The sequence below is a fragment of the Manacus candei genome, unplaced genomic scaffold (assembly GCF_025592945.1).
Source record: "Manacus candei isolate 608988 ecotype Guabito, Panama unplaced genomic scaffold, ASM2559294v1 h1tg000002l, whole genome shotgun sequence".
Taxonomy (NCBI): Eukaryota; Metazoa; Chordata; class Aves; order Passeriformes; family Pipridae; genus Manacus; species Manacus candei.
The window spans coordinates 4,354,160-4,365,257 of NW_026138050.1; the positions used below are offsets into that span (position 1 = coordinate 4,354,160).

The window sequence follows — 11,098 nt, forward strand, 5'->3', positions numbered from 1 at the left end:
ATTAGTTGATAAATTTACCTTAAAATATGGCATTTGAAGTGCCATGTACTCAAATGGTTTTTAAAAATAATTTCAGGTACTCCCATTTTCAAAAACAAATCTAACTTCTTCATGGCAATAAAAATAGCAAAAGGTGGAACACAGGAGTTACTATTCTTGATCTCTTGCCTCAGTCTTATCTAACATTTAAAAAACAAAATGCTGGGATAATCTACCATTAAACAATCTTCCTGCTCATCTGTTCTGAACAAGGCCCCCAGCACAATACAAGCCCTGCTTAACACAGTGCAAGTGTCCTAGAAAAGCTACTCCATGTCCAGTCAGAGGATAAGGATGGAATCTGTTCCACATTTCCCATGGAGAATCAGAGGTTTTAAGGTGTTCCTTCACCCCTTCACCAAGAGTAGGCATTACTTGCATTACAACAGCAAGTGGGAGCCCTGACCACAGAGCAGAAGCACGTTGTGGGAGAGGCTCTGTCACCCTGGGGCAACAGGATAAGGCAAATTGGGGACAAGAGTGAGACACACAGATGGACACCCCCAGGAACAATGGGTCAGTCTTCACCATGAACACTATTGCCAGGGCATTAACAGCTAAGCTACTGGAAAACTTCTTCTATGCATCATAGGATAAAACAGAAGTGCCAAAGAGTTTCTCCTAAATGACAGGAAGAAAGCACAAGGGTGCTGGTTTGCAACGTTCTGTTAGCACAATACATCAGAATCTAAGTTTATTCAACCTCTTGATCCTGAAGGAAAGAGAAGAGTCACAAACAATCTGCAAGAAAAGTCTGTTGTGCCTCTGTGCTCACAGATTCAACAAGACTTAAAATGACACTTCTCAGTACACACATTTAGAAACACTGATGGAGAATTCCCATTCCCTCCTCCCACCACCTCAGTACTACAGCACTGTTCACTTGCCGTGTGTTCCATGTTATGATAAATGTGTTATCTTTGAACTGCAAGTATGGCACAGCACTGTATATTTCTTTTCCAGTCATCACACCCCATTCAGTTATTTCAGAAGTATTTAGTCATGACTGGCCTTTGCACTTCTTGACAGGTAAGAAATAAGAAACAAGGGACGTTCATTCCTCAACGTGCAAGGAAGGCAGCAAAGATGGTGTTAGTACTGAGTCTGTGTTTAACATAAATATTGGGTGAGAAAGCAGTACCCGTTTGACAAAATCCATTTTTCTTAAGTGTTTAAACATTTGAAATATTTGCACTAAAGTTCCATTGTTTTCTTAGCACCTTCCCTTAAAAGGCAGCATTGCTAAAGAGCTGATTTCCTATGAACTCAATGCCAAAACCACATATCAAAGCCACAACATTCTGGGCTAATAAATATACAGAGTCTGACAAATATGAATCTGAGGATGAAAGCAACGTCTACCAGATCTTCTGATTCTTTGTGTAATAATGAGTAACAAACTTCAATTTCAGTCTGGAATCAATGTAGGACCATTTTGGCAACACATACTTAGGCTATGTATCATTATTCTCTACTTTCTGGTCTGAGAGGGCTGTACTGAACAAATTATTTTTTAGATAACATGTTAGACCTAGGAGTTTATTAGAAAAATATATGGCTTATAGCTTAAAAGACCATAAAGTGGTTTAAAGAGACTTAAGGGACAATGATTTATCTCCCAGAATCAACTTTCTCTTCAGGCTGCCGCAACAGAGCATGGAAATGTGAAAAACAGGATTAAGGAATCGAGTTATCTGCATAAAAACAACAAATGCTTTATTGTTTATCAAAAATGACACTTCAGAAATTATCTGGATGGTGTGATGTAAGATTGTACAATCCAATTCCACATTTTGTACAAAGTGGTGTTAAAGACTTCCTTTAGTCAGAGCTGTTGGAGCTCACACCACCCTTTTTACCTGCTGAATCTGTGTATTAGATAGAAACATTAAGAAGTAATACCAGAGAAATTTGCAACTTTAGTTACAAAGTTCTTTTTTTTTTTTTAGAAATTCCTATTATCAGCTACAGAACTGAGGGATCAGGGGATTAAAGGGAATATTCACATTGCTCAACTTTAACACTTACCTTACATGCTCAGGTCAGGAAGACTCCACCTGACAGAGGGAGAAACTCACTGAAAGGTTCTTTCAGAGGAAAAAAAAAAGTTAAGTCTTCTAAACCACCCCCCCTAACCTATTTTCTACCCAGGAACAGCAGCCTCCACATATTTGTAAGAAGTCAGGCAGTGCACATTCCCTTGTGTTTTGTCAGAGTTGGAAAATTCTCCAACAATCTGAACCGATCTGAGATGGTTGGCAGGGTCATGCCCTCGGCCATGACTCCCATCACCTCCTTTGCATTGTCCCTGATGCTGGTGTGACCCCAGGCTGAGCCGGTTCAGGGAGCTCAACAGCTGAAAATTAACTTTAAAAACACTTCCCTTAAAAAGCTTAGATCTAAACTTTTAATATTAGTGAGGGTGCCGTTTATATTACACTTCAGGGACATTCCACAGATAAAACATATGATTAGCAACAGACTAGTATATATTCTGGTAACAGCTTTGTTATTTCTCATAGAAAGGACAGAACAAAAAATAGCTCTTAGTAAACCTAAAATACTATATACTCAAGATACCATATACAAATGCCATGTATGTCCAGAAGTTAAGAATCTGTATAATGAGGAGATCCTACAAGACCACTCATAAATGTTTAAAGGTAATTAAGTTATTCTGCACATTAAAATAAAAGGCTCTCCACTTTTCAGCCATGTCACCCCTTGAACTCAGACCTGCAAGTGCTACATGAACTAGTTCCTACAGCATCTCTTGGAATCTCCAGGGCTGTGATGTTTCAAAGACCACATCTGTAAAGGAGTTGGAAAGTTTTACTTAACTGTGTGGGCAGATATAACTCCAGAAAGCCCAACTTCTTTGGGAACAGACCTTTCATGGAGTGATATTTCTGTTCTGCATGAGCTGAATGGATGGTGAAGGGTTGTCTTTGAGGCACGTGGAGCGAAGAGTCTTTATTCACTAGAAAATACTCACTTGATAGTCAGAAATAGAACCCAAATCTCACCAATTACTTGCTTTCCAGCTGTAATAACTGTAAGTAGACTAATCCAATGCCACGCTATAGCTGCTAACAGTTCTTCCTTTAGTTCACACAAAAGTCTTCTTGTGCTGAATTTAAAAGATTTGAAGCAAATGAAAGATGGAGCCAAGCACTGACAAGAAAACAAACTACTGAAAAACTAATCAGTGAGCAGTATTCAGTCTCTAGTTCTGACATAGACAGTAAAATAGGAAGTATCAATTTAAACTTGATCATAGTGCACATGCATAAAGAATGTACATTAAAGATGCAAAACTTACCTTAGTTCTGGCATTTTATAATCTCTGCACACATCTTATAAAAATTATCCTACTTATAAAACTTCAAGAAAACACAATTTTGAAGATACCAACAAATCATCAATTTGTTCCTTAAAAACTGTTTAAATACATATTACGTATGCACATATGCAGAGGGAAGAAGAAAGGTCTATTTCTGTAATGAACTCAGCATGAACAAGATTTTGCTCCATGAGGAGTCTAATTGCCTCTAGTCAGTCCACAGATTCATTACAGCAAAAAGGCCCCAGTGAACCAAATAACTAGTCCATTCAGAATGTGATGTTCAGGTAAAGCTGTATAGAAAGTTCATAAATGCACGAAAACCTTGTCTTTGAATCAAGAAAATGTTTCAGACTTGTACATCTGTGGTGGAACAGTAAGACAATAAAAAAGTCTCTCTGAGTCATACAAAAGCCCAAGCCCTCCACTTAACAGCTTCCTAATAATCCACTTTAAGATTGTTTATTAATATTTCTATGGTTTGTTTAATCAACCATTAGAATATTAGACAATATTTGCCTCTGTTATCCAAAATACATGACTGTGCAGAGAGGTGACAGAACCTTCCAGAACAACCTTTCAAGGACTACGAGCCGTGGACACAGATTTGCCTTCTGTTCCTCTCAAGTGATGTGAACGGCACACAGCACAACTGCCTCTCTCTCCAAACCCAGGTTGTTCCCAGTCTAAGGACCTCCTGGTAAAGCACAGAAGCAGCGTTGATAACCATCTCTCATTTACAGCTTCCCTTCAGCTCTGACAGCACCTTTCCACTGCACCCTGGAGAAACCCTCTCAAACACTGCATTTAAAATGTTCACAGATAAATACTCACATCTCTTTGAACTTGCTTTGGGAAGTCTTGAGAATACGTAATTTTCCAGCAAAACATAAACATATCAAGCAAACCAAGAGTTACCACACTAGAGACACTGAGAAGTCACAGGATCCGGCCACAGAAAACTCCAACTCTCTCCACCCCGTTGCTATTTAGACTGGGCTTGTCTCTGCTCTGCCAAATCAATTTGATAATTATTATAATTACATACACAAGAAAAATTGCCTGCTCAAAAACTAACACAAAACGCTCATCTAAAGAAAGGAAACACGAGAGGTGAATCCAATACAAAATAATAAGTTTCCAATAAACAGTAACGGAAGCCTCTGGAATTAGAAATGCTTCATTCTACATTTAATTCAGAACACTTTTTACTTCCTAATAAGTATTGCCCTCACATTTCGCCATCTCTCCATCTCTTCCAACAACCAAATACTCTGTGCAAGTTCTTTATCATCTCTGCACCTAATGCAGTTTGAAATTTGCTTGAAAATGCTTCTTACGCTCAGCATAATTACAATACACCAGATCAAATATTTGAATTAAAAAAGTTGGGCCCTGGAAACATTTTCATCTATTTACCATGACATGGTTTCTGTCAAAGCCATTGGTATCGATACCACCTTAAATGTATATTCAGGTATGTGCAGAATTCTGAATTACAGATTTGATTAAGCAGCATAAAAAGATTACACTTCCATTGCTGTTATGCTAAGATAAATCAGACAAGCTTCTCTTTCTTAATATTTAAAGATACCAGGCTCCAGCTGGAGAAGCTTAAAGCTTTGCACTGCTTTTATCTATTTCAAAATCTTTCTGAACAACAGTCATCAATCCAGAGAAATATATTTTCTAAGTATTCTTTCATTCCTCAACAAAAGACAGGCATTGGGAAGGTACTTAAATCCATTAAGATGCATGTAGAGCAGCCTCTAGCAACTTCCAACCTATTTAAATAAGCAGACTTTTTCTATTTCCATACAAATATTCCAGTAGTTTAGTAAACATTTTGTAGCTCAGTAGGCATCAGTGTTTGTTAATCTCATACATAAAGCATAAATTCCAGCCCTGCGAGGGCTCTGTGTGCTCCCAGGACTCTGCCCAGGCATGCAGACCATGGGCCAGACGTCTCCGTGGGATGATGATGTGGGATGATGATGTTCCTCCAAGTACAGGAGTCAGTTACCGTGTCCAAATGATTCACTTGTACCATCACCTCGCAAATTCTAATTTGATAATTACGGTGATTACCCATTAGCATCTCATCATTTTTCGATGACACACAATGGCTTGAGGCTAACTAGCATCTCAAGCTCAAATTTAACAAAAATGCCATGAAAAGAGGGCCGATGGCAGGGGCCAGGAGGCACAAAGAGCTGAGTAAACAAAGAGATGTGCAACAGTTTTGGGACTCTCACAGGTTCATTCTCCTGAGAAGCCCCTGTTCAGAGACGGGGCAGGGCAGTGAGTGGGGTGGGACACACCCTCAGTCTGAGGGGCCAGGTCTGGGAGCACCATTCCCAGCTGTGCACATGGAACAGGCCACAGCCTTTGTCATCTCCACATCTCTTCCACCCAGGAAGTCACTCCCACAGGGAGAAGGTCAGCACTAACAATCCCAAGGTTTGAAGAGAATCCTTTATTACTCACGACAACAAACCACTGTACGTTTCATACTAATTAAATTCGCTTTGGAAAGGAAAAAGAAATCAAATAAATTTTTATATTGATTTATGTAACACGACTACAGAAGACAGCAAAGCTGAAGAGCTAAGTACAAAATGAATTTAAGAGTGGTTTTATTTACAGTTCGCCTCTAGATCAGCTTTCACTTGCATGATCACTGAAGTTCAGAGAATAGTCAACCAACCTGTTGCAGTTGAAACTCTTTTCTTCCATTCACCTTACAGGAGAAGATACTTAATCTCAACCAATTTATCTAATCTGCTTCATATGAGAACCTGCATTTCAGTACGCCTGAAATATTTCTTACTCCTTTAATGCTGAAATAGTTATTTTAGAAACATTAGCTGGTTATAGCACAGTAATATGATTCATTCAAAATAGCCATGGCCCATATATTTAAAATGTTCATTTTTTTATCATATAAAAAGATTGAAGTCATGTAATTCTCTCATGCATATGACCACATCATTCCATTAGAAACTTCTGTGGCTGTAGCAGAATTTCCATTTTCATGAAGGACTTTTATAAAAACTGTCATCTTCTCTCTAAAGTAAATTTTTGCATAAAAATGATGAATGTCTTAGAATCCATTAGAATTCAGACTGCTAAAAGAACCGTAAGTTATAAATTAAAACAAATTTTGTGAAACCAGATAGAAGCCCTCTGCATCAAGACCTCCATGGTGGTTTATATGTGAAAGAATTCTTAAGAGGATTAACTATAATTTGTGTATTCGCATTATATAAAAACTAAAATAGTTTTATTTTGCATTGTTCATGTCTTCTAAACTCCATACTCTTATCTTCACCAATATTTCTCAGAAATAATGTATCTTATTCTGTTCACTTCCCCTCCCCCTCTTAAATATTGATGGGTAAAATTAACTTGGTGTTAGGACTTTTCTTTACGATAGTTTGTAAACACCTCATACCTCCCTGAGATACACAGTACCTGAAATTGATAGTACTGCAAATGCTGAGTAATCTGGAAGATGCAATTGAAAAATTATTCTATACTGTGTGCTAAACAAAAGTTTCAGTTCACTTTTTAATTCAACTACATGACCAGTTTACTACTAAACCATAGAAAACTGTTTTTATATGGCATCTGATTTCCGAATCACTGGCACTTAAAACTATCTTTTAATATTTTTTTTTCATTTTTAATGTAAATACCAAGAATCATCAGCATTTACCTTCAAAAATGAAGCATCATACTGGCATCTATCAACAACAACTACCAAAAGAAAAACACAAAAAGTGACGTGAATCTAAAATTGCAGAGATAATTATGTCAGGTATGGCTTGTTTCGGGATAACAGTACTCTGTTAGGGCTTGCAGGCCTCAGCAGAGGTAATTTGGGAATAGCAATGACAGCATAAACAAAGCACTGAGAAAGGTTTATGAGGGTGGAGTCCATATAAAACACTGGATTAAATCTCTTCTGTATCCTGCGGCTCCAAACTTTTGGAGGATGCAGCAGTAAACCCTGAGCACACAAACTACAGCAGACTTGGCTTCCAACCCCTCTTCCTCAACACACGAGCCCCATCCAGTTATTAAAACTGAATGCACCGTTGTTCCCTATGAAATACTTGAAAACAAAGAACTAAAACACAAAGCCCATTCCCCTTCATGGGGTATTAACTTCCGCTTTTAATAACCAGCTCCTGGTCCCACACGACACAGCCCTGCATTGTCCAGCACACACCACTTCAGCCAGACAATGCTCCCAGCAATAAAACTCAGCCCAGCAAAGAAAGTGAAAGCTGCGTTTGTTCAGCGTGTTATTTGGCGCAGCCAACTGTAATGCTTCTGCCTGCCATTTATTGTTTACTCTCTCAAAGGATTATTAAGAATTAGGCTACATTTGGCGATTTTTTTTCGAGAGGGGAATTTACATGCAAAGTGACTGACACTTGATATTTAGAGTCTATTGGTCGACTCTGACCCTTCGTTTACAAGTGACTCATTTGACTGCAAGGATCTCTGATGTGGAAATGCTCAGATACGAATCAATTGCAGTTTTTGTCTCGGCTAAATGTTACTTGGCAATCCAAAAGAAATGAACAGTGCCGAGACCGAGGTTCACATAGAATAGTGCTCATATGTTTAAAGAATTCCTTTTACATGCCCGATTCAGTTCTAGTCGGAGGATTTATGACTCCCCTTCTCCTAATAACTTATCTCGGTGCACAGCGTTTCAAACACACACACACAGACACACACACTCACAGACACAACCAGCAGTTAACTCTTTTGCTGCCTGAAAGAACAGCACGGATGTATTTAAGCAAATAATAAAAGCAGGTTTGCTGCCGATGGGGCTTTTGATTCTCTGTGGGAGGTTGGGATAGGGGAAGGATAGGACGAGAAAGGGAGAGAAACATGTAGGTACAGTTTGCAAATCCCTGTTCCATAAAGAAACGATTGTGTTTAAGAAAAGACCATTCCTACATGAAATCAGCTCAGTGAGAATTCTGCAGTTTACCTCTGATAAGGATAAAAGTCAAAGGGTTTCTCTGTACCCCAGCGAGATTCCCTTCCTCCTAAAAGGCAGATGCAGCATTTCTATAAACAAAAATGTCTCTAGCCCTACCTTGTGCCAGTGCTTGCAACATGTGGAGCTGAAGCAACAGAAACGCCCACCATCCCCGACAGAAGATGAAACAGAAGTTTAACTTTATCATCATTCCGCCTCGCCTGCTATTCCTTCGGGCAATAATTTCGCGATCCACCTTTCTTTCAACCGCTATTGCCTCACTGATCCCCATCGGATCCGACTGCCCGCCACTCCTGACAGCGCTTTGGTCATTGCTCATTCCGCACCGCCGGGCCGGGCTCCCCGGGGTGGGTCGGGAGCCTCTGCCCCGCAGTCTGGGGGGAAGCGAAGCCCCCGCTTCCCAGGAACGGCGGGCTCTTTGATTTGTGCTCGCTGTGCCTGCAAGCCGAGAGCTGCACTCCGTGTGCCTCCCGCTATGACAGTCGCCACCTAAGTCAATGTTTCTCGTGGAGGTATTGATTGCACCAAAACAACCAGTCAGAAATGTGAAACACATGTTTCTCTGCACTGTCACATCCGATGCCTTCAGCAGAGAGGGAGTAAGTTTATAGGCGTCAGTATTTCACTAAATCCGGATCCTTCAGCACATCGCAAACAGGAACAGGGAAAGACTGATCCATCGTAGCCACCAGCAGACAATCCATCGAGAACCTTTCATACCGCAACGCTGATGGAAACTGTTACCCCTGTGATTTTTATGAAGCGTGGGGAGTTTTCCAGCATGTGTCCCATTCTCCTGTAAAAACCCTCCAATGGAAGTGTTAAATTCTCGCAGAAGGGAAAAAAAAAAAAAGCGTCAAGGAAAAAAAAACTAATTGAAAGTATCTCGTTATTCCTTGCGCTGAGGATTTATTTCAGACAATTTCAAGATTAGCCATGCAGACAGAGTAGTCTCCAGATATCCCCGCAAAGCTCTGCATAGTTTATATTAATCCGATTTTCCTTGGGATACAAATCTCTACCGTCAACAGAAGGGTTTGAAGGGTCCTCGAGCAGGTAAATTGAGCAGCTCTGGCTGTGATTCCAGCTCGCCGTGCAGTCAGTCGGCCACAGGCCAGTGCCGGTGTCACTTGAACTCTCACGTTCAGCCGGAGGTAGGGAAAACCTCAGTTGATCCCGTCTCCCTTCTCGGAGGCTGGTGCTGCTCTCTTCCTCGCAGGGAGACCACGAGAAAAATCACCTCTTAACATGGAAAAGCGCTTTTTTTTTTTTTTTCAGGCCTCCTGCGGACGCAGCAAGGAAACAAACGCTCAGCTGGACAGTGTCCGGGGCGGGGGGGGGGAGCGAAAATCTCCCGAAACAAACAGCAACAAGGTGAAATCCTTCCCGGCTCTGCTGAGCACTCCGTGCTGATGCAGCCCAGGGATCCTGGTGGTTCTTCCTCCGAGCGTCTCTCGCTCACAGGCGCTGTAAACACAAGGGGGAAAGCGCGATCACAACAGCGGCAGCGGCGGCAATAAAACCCCACCAAAAAAAAAAAAAAAAAAAAAAAAAAAAAAAAAAAAAAAAAAAGAAAGAGAAAGCACTGTAGGTTTTACATTTGAACAATGCATCGGGTATCGTTTCAGTCCCGCCTTCAGTAAAGAGAAAAACTTTCGTGGGAGACTCCCTCCCTCCCCCCCCCCCCACCTTGTTAAAAAAAAAAAAAAAAGAAAGAAGTAGTTATAAGAGAAGTGCACCCAGGATAAAGGCGAGTTAAAAACAAAGCACCTAAGCGCCAAGTTGATCAAACACGAGCCCCGTCGGCTCGCTCCCGCCCCCGAGAGCCGCCTCAACTTTTCTGGTGGCCGCAGGCGGCGGCGGCGCGACCCCCCCCTCGCCCCCCGCCATCCCCGCCCCGCGTCCCGGCTGCCCCGCACCTCCCTCCGAACCGGCAGTGGCGCTGCTGGATCACCTCCCGGCTCCCCTGTGCACGGCTCTCCCGCCCACGGAGCCTCGTCCCACCTTCCCCTGACCTACACCTCCAGTCTGGGGTGACGGCGGGGTGTGCGTGTCGGGGGGAAGGCGCTGGGTCGGGGGCTCTGTGTGTGTATCTGTGGTGTATCTGTCCGTGTGTGCATCTGTGCGTGTCGGGACTGGGCGGTGGGGGGGGATAGTGGGCGGCATTTCAGTGCAGGTTCCACGGCCGCAGGAGCGGGGACACAAACACAGCACCCCCTTCCATCCCCGCCGGCGCCGCGGGACCTGTTCCCCCCCCTCCTCCGTCCCTCCATTGCTCCCCCCCATCAATGGCCGGGCCGCTCATTGGGCGGCGGGTGCGCGCGCAGGGGCCCCGCGCGCGCGCTCGCGCCCAGGCGGGAGCGACGCTGCCCCGCGCCCGCTGAGGGCACCCCCGCGGCACCCGGTCCCCGTCCCCGTCCCTGTCCCCATTCCCACCCTTGTCCCCGTCCCTATCCCCGTTCCCGTCCCTGTCCCATCCGTCCCCGGCCCCGCGCCAACGGCCGCGCGCGCGCTCCCGGCGGGTCCGCTCGGCCGCGTCCCCGCGCCAACAGCGCCCCCTGTGCGCGCTCGGCGGTGCCGCGGGCGGGGACGCGCCGGGCCCGCCCGGACAGGCCGGGCTGTCGCCGCCTCACCCCGGGCGAGCCCCGCGGGGCCGCTTCCCGCCCGCACAGCGGACACGGAGCAGGAAT

At 43.4% G+C, this 11,098-nt stretch overlaps 1 protein-coding gene across 4 annotated transcripts in view; it reads right to left on the reverse strand.

Moving 5' to 3' along the window:
• Nucleotides 1–10,795, reverse strand: part of SDK1 (sidekick cell adhesion molecule 1) — a 394,324-nt gene extending 383,529 nt beyond the window's left edge. For 2 of the 4 annotated variants that reach the window (XM_051782514.1, XM_051782501.1), the window contains exons 1-2: nt 10,328–10,795; nt 8,505–9,875 (exon numbers count right to left, since the gene is read on the reverse strand). In XM_051782514.1, the coding sequence (XP_051638474.1) occupies nt 8,505–8,964 (460 nt within the window). In that variant the 5' untranslated portion in view covers nt 8,965–9,875; nt 10,328–10,795. Of the gene's footprint in view, nt 1–8,504; nt 9,928–10,178 lie in introns of those variants that run through there. The other 2 variants (XM_051782510.1, XM_051782512.1) reach the window with 2 other exon arrangements.
• Between the last annotated feature and the right edge of the window lie 303 nt (nt 10,796–11,098).